Raw genomic sequence first — 14129 nt, 5'->3', positions numbered from 1 at the left:
CAAGTTATCAGGTCAATAAAACATGGGCCATCCCACCCCTCCATACTGCCTACAGAAGGTTAACAGACACAGGGATTGTGCAAAACAGAAAGAGAATGACCCAACTGGGTAGTGGGCAAAAAGATGGTGTTGGCCAATCTTTTGGAGTTTTTGCTTTAATAGTATCTGGTAGGAGTTTCATTAGTTTTTAATCCATTCAGCCAATAATCCTGATATTCAGAGCTATGGTGAGACCTATGTTCTTGAGGGGTATGGTGATATTTGCTATTGAAAGGATAACTCAAGAAAAGTATGGGGACTACACAGGAGAGGCCCTGTCCTTCTTCCAACCCTGTGCTCCAAAGCATTTCTTTCCAAAGCAGCACCTGGAGGAGAAATCCTTCTTAAGTGGGGGCAGGGATAAGAGAGAGTGAAAACAAAGCACCGATTGTTATTCTCACCTGTTACAAGTCTATATGAACAGATGGCTTGGGGTATCAGAGCGGAGGAGGGCAAATAATTTCCACTTGTACTACCTCTGCAGCCATATCTTTATGACAGCACAGGGGGAAGCTGCATTTGATAAAAGTCCAAGAGGCTTTGCTGGAGAGAGTTATGTGCGGCCTTCTCAAAACTCACCCTCATCTTACTCTAGTTTTCCACACCCATAAGCTCCTTCAGCCCCCTCGCCCCTCAAGAAGTCAGGTGGAACTATTCTGAAGCATTCTTAATGTCCCATCTGGCTAACCAACAGAGCTTATTATGATGAAAAATGAATTCCAACCTTGGCTGCTTTCTTGAGCTCATGCACAGGTCCGTCACGTGGACTTAGCACTTCACTGTTGCCTTTTATTCTTTTAGGAAAAGTAATCTGGGTTTCCCAGCTCTGTGAATCCCAACTACTTTTGCACCACTGTTCTTCTCTGACATTTTTAAGGGGCCCAGGTGGGGTCTGGGTGGAGTATGGGATCTCCTGATGGATAAATTTAACTGGGAGAGAGAGAGGCGATCCTGAAGGATTCTGCTCAACATTTCGTTCTTAGGTGAAGTCCCATGCACTTAGTAACACTTCATTGAGAAGAAACTCTCCCTAAAGGCTTCCATACCCCTTCATCCAAGCATATTTTCATAACTTTACATTAGTAGCTCTTAAATCTATTACACTAATAGCTCAGTCCTTAGCATTAACCCCCACGGTGATACTTCCCATCTTTGGAAAAAAACATGAACCATAACAAGTGTTAAGTTGTTTCAGGCATGGCCTCAGCATCTTTGGGGGAAGGGTGTTCTGGTCCTGGAACCACAAAAATCTATAAACATGGAAAAAAATCATTTTTTTATAGATGAAGGCATAATGAGGAGTGATGTTGAGCAATAGTAAAGAGATATCTGTGGGGCTTTTTTTTCAACCTCCCTCAAGTGGATCTTTTGTTCTTTATCAGAGAACCGTGTGGCCAGTTCCTGGAGAGAGGGCAGAGAAGTAAAAGACCTGTTTTTCCAATTAATCATTTAGAACAATACAAGACTCAAAAGAAATATTAATTGGGGCATGTAGTGATTTTGCACATGGGTTGTCAAAGAGTGACCTCCGAAATATTTTTCACCTCTGTACCATCAACAGTGACTGCCCTGACCTACACTGTCCCATCTATACTATCTACCCACCATGGAACACAGCATTTTTCCTGCCCTGTCTCCATAATCCTTCTGGCCCGTCTTTTGTGGTAGCTGGAATTCTCACACCTATGTCATTTCTGGTGGGAAAAGGCCTTCCATTTTTAAATTTCACAGACCCTAACACAGCATTTCGTGTGCAGTAGGGGCTGGTCGATGTATTCTAATCGAGGTGTGTTCCCAGTGACATTCATAGCCACCATGTCACTGGTGCTATAAGAGAAGCAGCTCTGGCCAAGGAAACTTGGTCTAAAATGGTGCCATGTGGAGAGTGTCAGTCTCTAGAGAGAGAAAGTTAACTTAATTAAGGATCACTTGCTCTGGGGTCAGGTTTGGGAAGTTTCTGCCATATAAACTAATTGTAATCCGATGCGGAAATGAAGAATAAGGAAAAGCTGTCCCTCCCCAAATGAAAAGAATTGAGAACAAAGCTTAAAAGTAAGCAATCAAATGAAAGAACAGGAGCTGCATAGGGACTATGTTGCTTAAAAGAAGCCTCTCTCAGCTGTCCTGGGACCATCTCTAGGAAGAAATGGGGGGAGATCCAATCAGGATCCAGAATTAGGAGTTCGTTTCTGAAACACAGATTTGTGGGTGAGTATTCTTGGGAGCCCGAGAGTCTGGATTTGAACCCCCAACTACTGTTTACTAGCCATGTGACCTTGGGCAAACCAAATAGTAACTTCCTGATTATAGGTTGCATTATTGATAATATTAGAAAAATGACACACGCTTTATCTCTTTCAGGAGGGTTTTGGGAGAGTCAAATAGGATCAACATCTGCTTTGTATACTGTGCTATTTCAGTGTAGATGAGTATTATCATGTTCAATCCCAGGTACCTCTTTCCATAACCTCTTATTTCCCTCGGCTTCATCCCATTCTATCTTAGTGGTAGGTATTCATTTCTCCCTTATGAACTTCTGTTCTCACTCCCTTCCTCTTATCAAAATTTTTAATGAGTCATTTACACTTTAGAGCAACTGAAGTGGGATCACCTCCTGAAGGAATTTCTGGTGTCCAAGGCAAGCTAGAGAAGCATTTGAGAAAGAGCGCCTTCCCTAGTACCTTTGAAATCATACTATGATTTTCCTAGTCCATGCATGTGTTAGCTTGGCCCTTTCCTACAGCTATCATATTTCATCAATTTTAGGGCATATCATTCTCTTTTGTTTTGTTTTTACATGTCAATATCTCTGATGTCATCTGATATCATGTAGGCTTTATAATCATTGGCGGGTTATACTTTAATTAGCAATGCTTTCTCTTTTTTTAGTGGTTCGTAAAATAATAGTATATCTCACTATGAAGGGTATTACATAAACGAAATACAACACTGTCCTTATAGAGATAACATGATCATAAGCAGGATTTGTTGAGGGGTTAAAAAAAAATTGAGGTAAGGCAGCAGTTGCTTTGAAATCAAATCAGGAAATGAAAAGACAGAATTTCATTTTCTTCCACTTTTCAGCTGCTCAGCCAGCCTTACCTGAATATTTGGATTCTGCCCATTGATATCAGCTTTGGAAAGATCTGGAAAATTTGGTAGATCAAGAAGAAAGGATCTGGGGCCATCTCTTTGCAATGAAGGATGCCCAGCCTCTTGCTGGAATCGCTGTCTGGGGAGGGGTTGGTGTGCAGCCTGGTGGTCCAGAAGCTCCCCTGGTGCTTCTTGGGAGAAAGGAAAGCTGGTTTCTGATGTAGAGTCACTTCCCACGTTGAGGTTATTCTAAAACGAACAAGTCAACGAACAGATAAATAGGAGTTGCATGATTAAAAAATGCCACCTTTAATAATAGTTCATTAAATTTAGGAGTAAAAATAATTGCAATGGCTGGAATTAAGCCAAGATGGTATTCTCAATTCATTTTCATTCCTTGTAGTTTAATTTTTCCATTTTCAACATACTAGGAAACTTCATCAGGAAACTTCTTCCAGCCTGCTACTTGGGAACTGTCTGAAAGTAAATGAGTTATGGGCTATTTACTAAACATCAAACACATCAATACAAAAGTGCCATTTTGAAGAGGGATAGGTGCTTATTTAGAACTCGAATCGAATTATGGTTTTCTTCTCACAGCTTCAATTGATTAACCACTCTGGCTTTAGTTATAACTCTAAAGTCCAGAGTTCATTTCTTTGGTGGGGGTTATAGGGCAAAAGATCTGATTAAATTGTATAAAGTACTTGAGCCAAATCATTGATTATATCCATCCACCCATCCATCCATTCATCCATCCAATCAACAAATACCAACCACATGCTAGGCACAAGAGATACAACTATGAACAAGAAAGGCATGAGGCCTAATTCTCTTGGAGTGTACATCTAGTTAAGGGGAATAAACAATAAATACATGGATGAATAAATAAAAGCAGGCCAGAGAGTGGCAACTACTAAGAAGAAAATAACAGTGGCCAGGGACACATTAGCGAAGTAGCTAGGAAAAACTTCTCTGAGAAGGTGACATCTGACCTGAGATCTGAACAAGAGAAGAAGGCACTCTGCAAAGATCTAGGGGAGAACATTCCAGCAGAGGGAATAACAAGTAAGATAGTCCTAAGGTGGTGATGAACTTGGCTAATTTGAGGGACGAAAAGGCGGCCAGTGATGCTGGCCTAAAGTGAAAGAGGGCAGAACAGCCTGAAATGAAGATGAAGAGATGGGGATAGCCAGAGAAAAAGTGACAAAAAGGGATTCTAAAGTTTAATGTCTTTATACTGAAAAGTGCAAGTCTGTTGTTTTTCTCAGCTAGTGGAAATGTCTCCATTTAGTTGTCGCTTGGGGAAAATTTTTCCAGTGATTGAAGAGTGTAGAAGTTGCTAGACTTCTTTCCCAAACCAGCCCTTCTCCTCGCATTCTCTCTGGACCTCGCCTCGGAGGCTTCCTTCATCCCTTCAGGGATGGCATTTTCATGTTTACTGGTGGAAGGAGATGTGGAGATAGAATTTCACCAGCGATTGGGTCAGTGGTTAATGTTCATGTTATTCTTGGGCATGTTTTGGGGTTTTGGAGCGTATATTCCAGCACACTGTCTCCACACGCACTCCCTGCCCCCACCACAGTGCCTCTGACCCAGCCAAAGGGTTACATCTGGTATCAAAACACTCCTGACTCTGAGTCCCCAAGGTCAAGAACAGCCTGGGGATGAAACACATGAAACAGATAAATATCTTCTTAGAGAGTTAACCTGAGGGAGTAGATTTTTCTATATCTCTATAAGCAGAAGTGGAGCTGAGGAATAAACTTGCTGGTGCAGAAACCAGCTTCATGAATGTTCCAAGAGGCCAAGAAGAGGGCTGAGACAGACAGTATGTCTGTTGTCTCCTTTTTGAAACATGCAGTTGCAGAGGGGGAAGCTGGATGCTCCTCATGTGCATGCTTGCCCTCCCTTTGGGCTCAGAGATGTGGCTGGGGGCAGTGTCTTTGTTCACCTTTCCAACTGCCTCTGCCATGTTTTTTGTCTCCTGGCACATCCTCGAAGAGGGAGTTGTCCTGGCATTTTCAGGCATTGGTTAATATAGCAGAGGCCAAATGTAATATGCTGAGAGTGAATCCAGTTCTGAGAGAATGAGAGAGAGAGAGAAAGAGAGAGAGAGAGAAAGAGAGAGAGAGAGAGAGAGAGAGAGAGAGAGAGAGAGAGAGAGAGAGAATAAGAGAGAGAGAGATTGAGAGAGAAAGAATGCTGTATCTTCTTCAACATATTTCTCCCTGGATGCCCAACCCTAAAACTTCCACAACAGTGTTAGTGAGGACAGTTGGATTCTCATGGAAATCTTTTTGCAGAGGATCTGGATATACATGTCTCAGAAAAGGACTAGGATTTGTTTGCCAATTGCTTGAGGGATTCCCTGCAAATCCAGCCCTGACTGCATTGTAGCATCTGGGACATACCGCTTCACTGGGTTAAAAACAGAGCTCTCTTTCTTTTTCCCTGTGATTAAGTACTCTTTATCCTACTAAAACATATTTTAGAAGAAGAGATAAGAAATGTATTGTTGAATGTATTATTTGACATTTTGCTTAGATGGCTGAAAAGGCAAGAACTGCGTTTGATTGATTTCTTGATCTGACTCTGGAATTTTTCCTGGTAGAAGATACACCACCACAGAGAGATCCTGGCTCAGCCACAGACCAAGAAAACCCCTTGTCTCTGAGGCTCAATGATCCCTCGCGTAAAACAGCAGTTACATGGAGAGTCCTGCACCCTCCCAGCAGGACAGTCAGGATAATGCAGATTGGGCTGAATCCGCACACAAAAAGAGGAGTAAAGAATTAGGGCAATCATCTGGACAAGTCAGGCCTCAAGTGCCTCTGCCGGGAATAGACTGAAGCTAAAGTATGTTTTGGCTTCAGTTAGGCATGCAATTGTGGCATTTCTCCATCTTTCCCCAGTTCTCCCCCTTCTTTGTCCTCCACAAGTTCAGTGTTTGTAAAGGATTTGGAGGATGGGATGTAATAAAGAAATACTAATTACGACCTCTGAATATCTGAATTACTCTTGCATCTCTACCAAAATATATTTATCTGGAAAACTTGGCTCCTTCCAGTGGAATGTCCCCAAACTCTTCAGAGACTGGAAGCCCGGGATAGAGCCATCTTATAATGGCTCAAATAAAATGAAACTCATCTTTATTCAATCGATAACAAGATTTGGGAGTAGGCATTATTTTGGTAATCTAGATTTTAAATCCAGTGTGGGACACGGCATTGGTTACAGGATCTGCTAACAACGCAGGCAAAGTCCTTTTCTTCTTTCTTATAGACGCACTGTACATCTTCCTTGCAGAGGCCCCCATTGGAGGTCTTGCTTTATGAACATCACTCATCTCACCAAGATCACTCACTGAGTGTCTCACTTAAATAATTCTAGCAGAATGAAGATTCTCAGGAAGGGTGGATCTCAAAGTAAAGATTTAAATAGTTTGTGTTTTATTCAGGAAAGCAAACATCCTTCCTTGAAGACAATAGCTTAGGAAAGTCCAAGAATTGAAGCAATGTCACCGTTCTTTCCAAAGTGCTGCAGGATTCATTCTGCTTAAGTTCAAGTGACATGAGGGGGCCTGCTCAGTTTGGGGGTATAATTTTTTTTACCCACAATGTGTCATTGAGTTGAGTTCTACTCTGTTACAGTGCTACAGCTTTAGTAGCAATGTTCTCTCTGCAACTCATTTGAGAGCTGTGACTGCCAATAAAAAGAGAAACAGAAGAACTCAAGCTATTATATGGTGTATACACATGCATTGTTGAACTGCTGAGGCAAGTGATATACCGTGGCCAAATTATCCAGCTACTGCTGATAATCCCTATCTTTGTGCTTGCCTCCTGTCCCTCTGCTATTTTACGGCTCATTTTTATTCTTACCTAAAATAGATATAAAATAATAATAAAATGTTAACGATAATAACAAATAATAAAATAGGCTCCATGCTCATGCAGCTTAGTATTTTGCCTTAGACAGTACTGTGGCAAACATTGCAATCTGTTCCCCTTTTTCTTACTCAGTGTTCGCTCCAGGTGAAAATGTACCTGGCTAAAACTACATTTCCCAGCATCCATTGCAGCTAGAGGTGACCATGTTACACAGTCCTGCCCAATGAGGTATAAGTGGAAGGGGCTAGATGGGACTGCTGAATAGGGGGCATAGTTAGTTTGCCTTTGCCTTTCTCTCTTTCCACTTTCTCCTGCTTGAAATGTGGGTACAAGTGCTTAAAGTGGAATGAGGTAGCTGGCAGGCAGGAGGATGAAGGCTATACGTTAAACGTAGCATAATGGAAAGGTGCCTAGGTCCCTGATTGCATTGCAGAGCCATCACAGTAGTCCTGGAATGGTGACCTCTGAACTTTTACCTCTATCATCAACATTAATGTTAAGTTTGACAATGGTGCAGCACCACTATGAGTTCCCTATTGTGACTAATTCTAATTGTGACTACCAGTTAAAAAGGGAGAAGCCTTGTTTAGCTAAGTGAGGCAAAATTGAGTCCTCTGTTCTTTGCAATGGGACACAATCCTCAGCTAATGACATACCAACGGGGCATTTAATGAATCATCATGGTGAACTTCACAATGGAAGTCAGGCTACAGATGCTCAGCTCTGCTGTTAACTTTCCTAATATCTTATTTCAACTCTACCGTCAACACCCTTTTCCATATATTTACAAAATCTTATTATTTCACCATCTATACATTACATTACTCAAATCTATTACTCACTGTGCAATGTAGTGTTTCCTTGAATTTGTCCTAAAATACTATCATTAAATTTCAAGGAGTTTGCCCTTGCTAAAAGGAACCAGAGCTTCTAGGACAAACGGCTGTTTCCACAGCTTGGACAGGAAAGTATAGGTGGGTTTGAAATACTTTGCTGTGTAAGAAACAAGAAAGCTTCTAGTGATTAACAGTGTCCTCTAGAAAGAATACAGGAGCGAGCTTAAAGGGACCTCATTGCACACAGATTAGACAATTGAAACATCAAAACAAAAAGCTTGTAGTTGACCACCATATATTAAATCAATGAAAACCCATGAGTCTATGATGGTACTCACAAAAGGGAAAAGACAGAAAAACCATTGTCATCATTCATGGTCGGACTTACAACACTCCTTACTTGAATATTGGTTTAAAAAGAAAAAAAAGGTTTTCCGAGGAAGTAATGTTTGAGCTGAGATTGAAAAGGCGAGTGAGTAAAAGTGAAGCAAGTGATGAGAACAGAGCAGAGGAGGAGGTGGGCCAGTGAGCAAAGAGTCCCAACAAAGGATACAGCAGATCCAGACTCCCTGAGACCTGACAGGTCCTGGGATAGAGACCTAAAGGAAATCAGACCTAAAGGAACTGGAAGGGAGTTGGATGTTAGGATCCAGGCCACTTAGTAAGAGATTACTGAGTTAAATAATGAAAACACCAGATACAACATTCTGACATCTTGACCCACCAGCCATTGGTCTGAAACCTTTCTACCACAGTGCGTTGTGACTTATCACTAGGCCACCACTTCCTTGGTGGCATTCTCTGAGTCATTTGGAGGCTTGCTGAAGCTAAATGGGCTTGGATCTCTTCCCTCTTCTCTCACTCTCAACAGCTGGCCCTAAATGCCTCCAGGAAAGCTCTGCCAAGGTGAACTGGAAGAGAAAATCTCTCATCTGTAGACTGGGTACAGTTTCTAAGATGACAAGGCCAGATACTTTGTTATTTGTGGCCTTTTTCCCAAGAACACTACTGGCCCAAGACCAAAAATGCCCAGCCACTGCCTTCAGCAACTGCATGGCTGGAGCTGCTTATTTTGACTGTCCTTGTGATCAAGGTGGATTAGCACCAACACACTGAGGTTAAAGTGGTCACAATGGCCAGAGCTTCCAGCTGGTCACTGGGCAGGGGCAGAAGGAGACAGAGGGAATCTTCAGAAAACTAAGCCACAGGGGAAATTAGGGTGATCAGTTTGAAGGGGGCAATCGAGGTATAGAAATGGGTAATGGGTCCAACCTGGGAAAAAAGTGAGCTAAGCATCATTGTCCTAGTCTGTAAAAACAGCCACCTGCTTTATTCTGCGAACATCAGCCAAAAGCTGGTGTGTGGAAAATAGGTCTGATCTGTCCACTTCCGGACCCTCCAGAAGACGTACAAACTAGTATCAAACTGACTGGCTAGGACAGTTTTGTGCTTTGTTTTTCTCGTTTCTTTTTCTCTTTCTTTTAAATAAAGGCTGTGGTAAGTATTCCCACATTAACACAACCAGGCAGACTTCTTGGAGGCAGACGGGATGGCAGATTTCTGGAGGGCAAAGAACAGGCCATATCTACCATCTCGAACCCCACACCCTCCAATTCCACAAACTCAGGGGGCACCCAATAAGTACTAGTTGATGATAATGATGGCCACAGGCCTAGTTAGATTTTATTTTAATTAGGCTCAGGCTATAGGCCTCATTACCCCTCATGTGGCTTTTTATGTGGGATCCTAAAGAAAAAGAAATCCAGGAATCTTCTATTGAAGATATTAAAGAAGATATTATTAGCAATGCTTTTGGTCTCATAGACTTTGAACAACAAACAACAGAGATTATAATTAACGTCACTGCAGCCTCTCTCCTTAAAACATACTAACAATATAGCTAATTAGCAATATGTCCTCATTTGGGGCTGGACATCTGCATATTATTATCGACAATGCTTGTTTCCTTTTTCCAGATTAAAGGAAGCCATACTGCACCCAGGCATATGGCTATGCTCCTTCCACATTAAAACACTTCGTTTTCTTCTACCCACGATAAATACACAGGGTTTTATCTGTACCGGGCATCGATTTTTGTCTGGAACACTTCCACATGTCTAAAAATAAGTTCAAGAATGCCAAAGGGAAGAGAAAATGTTTCCCTGTTTGGGGAGATAAAAGAATAAAAGGGCATACTGATTATCTTTACACATGATTGGGGAGCAAGCGCCCCTAGGAAGAAAAAATCAGAAGAGTAAACAAAATGAATTTCAGACCATAAAACCTGCTTTCTCAGGGGTGCACTCGGTCTTAGGGCTCAGGACCATCATTGGAGGAATGGCAGTAGGGGGTGGTGGAGGCTCATTCTGGAGAGAAGTCAGAAGGCCATGGGGAGAACTGTGCACTGTTGAATACACAGATGGCCAAGTTGGCCCCCACCTGCTCGCTCTCCACACCTGTGTGATGGATCACTCCCCTTCAGGCAGCAGGAATGGAGGGAATTTCAATGGTTCTATTTTATAGAAAGTATAAAAATGCAAATTCCTGGCCGAGGGGAAATGGCCAGAAACGTGCTTTAATCTTTGGTGCAGGGCCCTGAAGACAACTCTGGGAGCCAGTGACACAGGCACATCATGTTTCAAGAATGCAGGACTGTTGCATCTTGGTTGGGACTCGAGCCTTCTGTTGAAAGCCTGACTAATAGCTGAAGAATCTTTCATTATAGTGGCAGAGTGTATCATAAGAATGTTTATTTTAGGGCTTGGGAATGACCCTGTTTATGATCTCGGGCGACACTTTAGAAGAAATGAAGAATGGTCAACTTGCATTTGGGCACAGAGCTAGCTCCACAGGGGAAGGGGCCTCTAGTGTGGGCCACCCAGCCCTGCGCTTTCTTCATTGAAGGCTCTTGGTGCCGGCCGACAAAATGGAAGTCAACACCCCACTGGCTTGCCTCGGATACTTCTGTAAACCGCTTTGATCTTGAAAATGTGAGGATTACTGGTGATTTTTCAAGTTGTGCTTTCTCCACTGCTGGCAAAGAAAACAGAATGGGAGCTCTCCAGGACCCATTTCCTTTATGTCCTGTGAGGCTAAAGAATGAACAGAAAAGAAACATGAGCTATTCTTTCAAGTCTAAGAAAACATGTAAGGAGCAGAATACAAGGGTGGAAAGCCAAACTGGCCAAAGAAAACTTAACTCATCATCTAAAACATCTTTGCAAATGTAAGAGGATGAAGAAATTGTATTTTCCAGAACCCTTCTCAGGAGGAATGATGGGCTTGCCTAGAAGGGACATTTTGATAAATCTCGGCGTATGAGACAAACCCTCCTCAAAAGTGAGCTAAGGGGAGGCTTTGTCTGCTGAGGGAGTATTTGAATTTGAAGGCAAAGCTAACTCGCTTAGGGCTATAAAGAATAGGCCAAAGGTAGTCACTAGGGAACTCTGGTCCCTGCCCCTTAGCATGTGGAGCTCAGCTTCCATCTAAGCCAAACTTTGAGCAAATATTTAAGGAGTGTGGATTATTGAGGATTTTTCGAATTGTGCTTTCACCATTTCTAGCAAAGAAAACAAAGTGATAACTATCCAGGACCCATTTTCTTGGACCCAATTTGGAGAGACATCAAATTATTAGTATGCCTAAATGGTCCAACTAGGTCCTCCTTTGACCGAAGGGAGAGTATATTGAACAGGACAAGGAGACCTAGGAAGTGAACAACTCCTGCAGTAATTCTATGTCTCCCTACACAGAATGGGGGTGGACACTCAAGGCCTCACTCAAGGCTGCTGTTCTGCTATTGAAAGGCAGAACCTGGAAGGCATGCCAAAGAGCATGGGATGGCAGAGTTAGAGGGCGGTCGGAGGTGGGGTGGCCCTGGGAACTCTTGCTCAGCTTATTATTTTAATTAAGAAGATGGATTTCTCTCAACACCCAAAGTCAAGACCCTCCCCCCCCATTGAAACCTACCACAAATTTCTCTGCTCCAAGTACCTCTAAAATTGGTTTTAAAGGGAACTAAATCTTAACCTTGGAGTCCTGGAAAAAAACTAATGGTATTGTGGAAGGGTTCTGGGACAGCAGGTATGAGGCCTGAGTCTAGGTCTCAACATCACCCCTACCTACTTTTGTAAGCTTAGGCAAGTGATTGCACCTTTGCACCTGTGATAGATTGGTTTGCAAAAATGTCCATAAATTCTCTGTCTCTAAATATCCACACTTTGGGTAGTTGTCTCCCACACTGTCTTTGCGCTTGGCCATGTGACTTACTTTGGCCAATAGACAACAGTAAGTAGAAACAAGTGCTTGTGCATCGAGGCTTGCCTATTTTTGCTGCTCTTTGGAATCCTGACACTACTGTGTGAAGAGGCCTTGGCTAGCCTACTGGGTGATGAGAGACATGTGGAACAAAGACAATCTATCCCAGGCCAACCAGCCAGCCAATGGCCAGTCACTCAAAGGGAGACCATCCTAGACCATCTTCTACCATCCGGCTCCAGCTGAGCCAAACCATACTAGAAAATCCACCCAGCTGACCCATGGAATCATGAGGAACAATAATTAGTTGTGGTTTTAAGCTAACAAATTCACAATTGTTTGTTACACAGCAAAAGTAACTGATACAGGACTTCAGTTATTTCTTCTGTAAAGTGGGCATAGTAAGGAAGGATGGAAACTGCAGAAAACCTTCAATCCATCCAGTTTTGAATGGAATCCTCAAGAGACACTTGTCCTGGAGAAATTATTTTCTAATAATAATAATAATAATAATAATAATAATACATCCTAAATGCTGAAAATATCAAATTGAGGATGGAGAGATTATGGTTCTAAATGCATAAAATATAACTACTATCTTCAGTGACGAGAACACTCTTTTCTCCTATCCTTCCACCTGCTAACTCCACGCTAGGTAGAATCTGTTGGAAAACACCCTCCTGCCTACCGCTTCCGTCATTTACATGAGTTGCTTTGTTAACAAGCTCCACTGACAGTTTTTCAAAGATTCGGAGCTGAGACTTAACAGTTCTCCCTTACACTTTCATGATGCACCTGTACAGCTCTCTGGGCTGCCAGAAACTAGTAATGTCCATTTATTAGGGAACCCCTACTGACACCATAAAACAATTATAGAGCTATCGTAGACCAACTAGGGCCTGAGGTGAAGAGAAAGCTGTAGCCACCACGACTGGTGCTCTTTCCCACCTGCCTATACAGATTGTTCTTATTTAGACTGCTGTTCTGTTCTCTCCAGGAAACTGTTTGATCCCTGCTTGGAAAGCTGGCAGCCGATGCAACTGCGGGCCCCTGATTTAGCTTGGCTAACTTTCTTTTTCTTTCTTTCTTTTTTATAAATGATTGGGGTGTTTGCTTTATTCATGAATTCACTCAACAAACACTGACTGGATGTCTGCTTTATTTCAGGTGCTCTGCTAGGCTCAGACTGTTTAATAGCACATAGTTTGTTAAGACAGATTCTCCAAAACTTGAAAATAAAGCAAATGGATGACTGCAAGTTTATCAGTTCATATTGGGACACAGTATGACAGGCCTGTCCCTGATTATTTAATTCTCTAGGAGACTGTACCTTTGTTTTACCTATTATTTACTATTGATTAGGGCCCAGACTAAAAGTTACATGAACACTTGTAGATTTTCATCCTGTAGAAGTACAAATGTTTTTTGTTTAGTAGAAACAATAAATAATTAAAGACTCTTATTAAAGACTCTTATTTAAAAAAAATGTAACCATGTAGGGTGATGAATATTAGCTAAACTTATTGTGGTAATCATTTCCCAATATATACATAAATCATTATCTTTTACAGCTTAAACTTATCGATGTTATATGTCAATTATAACTCAATGAAACCAGAAAAAAAAAAAGAAACAGTAACTCAAAACTTACTGTCTTATTGCCCTATAGGACATTAACCGGTTTTGTTTCTAACTTACAGATTTACTTTCTCATCATTTTCCCAACTAATTTTATAAATATCTTTTCCTTTAAATGCTTTAAACTGTTATTAGCATCTTCCTAGGTCACTCCTTAATTAGTTAAATAAATCTTTGGCATATATTAATTTTATATTTGTATGAGACTCATGTTTTCAACATTATGAAAATCATATTGTACAGGCTTTTGTCTTCAAAGACTTTAGACTCCAGCAGGGAAGTTAGGAAATGCTTACACACCTATAAAATGCACGGTAGAAAGTGGGAAATTCTTTAGCAGTGGAAATTTTCAATGTAAGGACATAAAATCATC

At 41.7% G+C, this 14129-nt stretch overlaps 1 protein-coding gene across 3 annotated transcripts in view; it reads right to left on the bottom strand.

Moving 5' to 3' along the window:
- The window catches only part of ISM1 (isthmin 1), a 71537-nt gene that overhangs the window by 23309 nt on the left and 34099 nt on the right, over positions 1-14129 (bottom strand). For all 3 annotated transcript variants that reach the window (XM_016138120.2, XM_016138118.2, XM_016138119.2), the window contains exon 2: positions 3142-3381. In XM_016138120.2, the coding sequence (XP_015993606.1) occupies positions 3142-3381 (240 nt within the window). The remainder of the gene's footprint in view (positions 1-3141; positions 3382-14129) is intronic.

This window comes from Rousettus aegyptiacus, unplaced genomic scaffold (assembly GCF_014176215.1).
Source record: "Rousettus aegyptiacus isolate mRouAeg1 unplaced genomic scaffold, mRouAeg1.p scaffold_m13_p_12, whole genome shotgun sequence".
In the NCBI taxonomy this organism is placed as follows: domain Eukaryota; kingdom Metazoa; phylum Chordata; class Mammalia; order Chiroptera; family Pteropodidae; genus Rousettus; species Rousettus aegyptiacus.
Note: the sequence above shows the minus strand (reverse complement) of the source record. Positions and strands in the feature narration are given on the sequence as shown.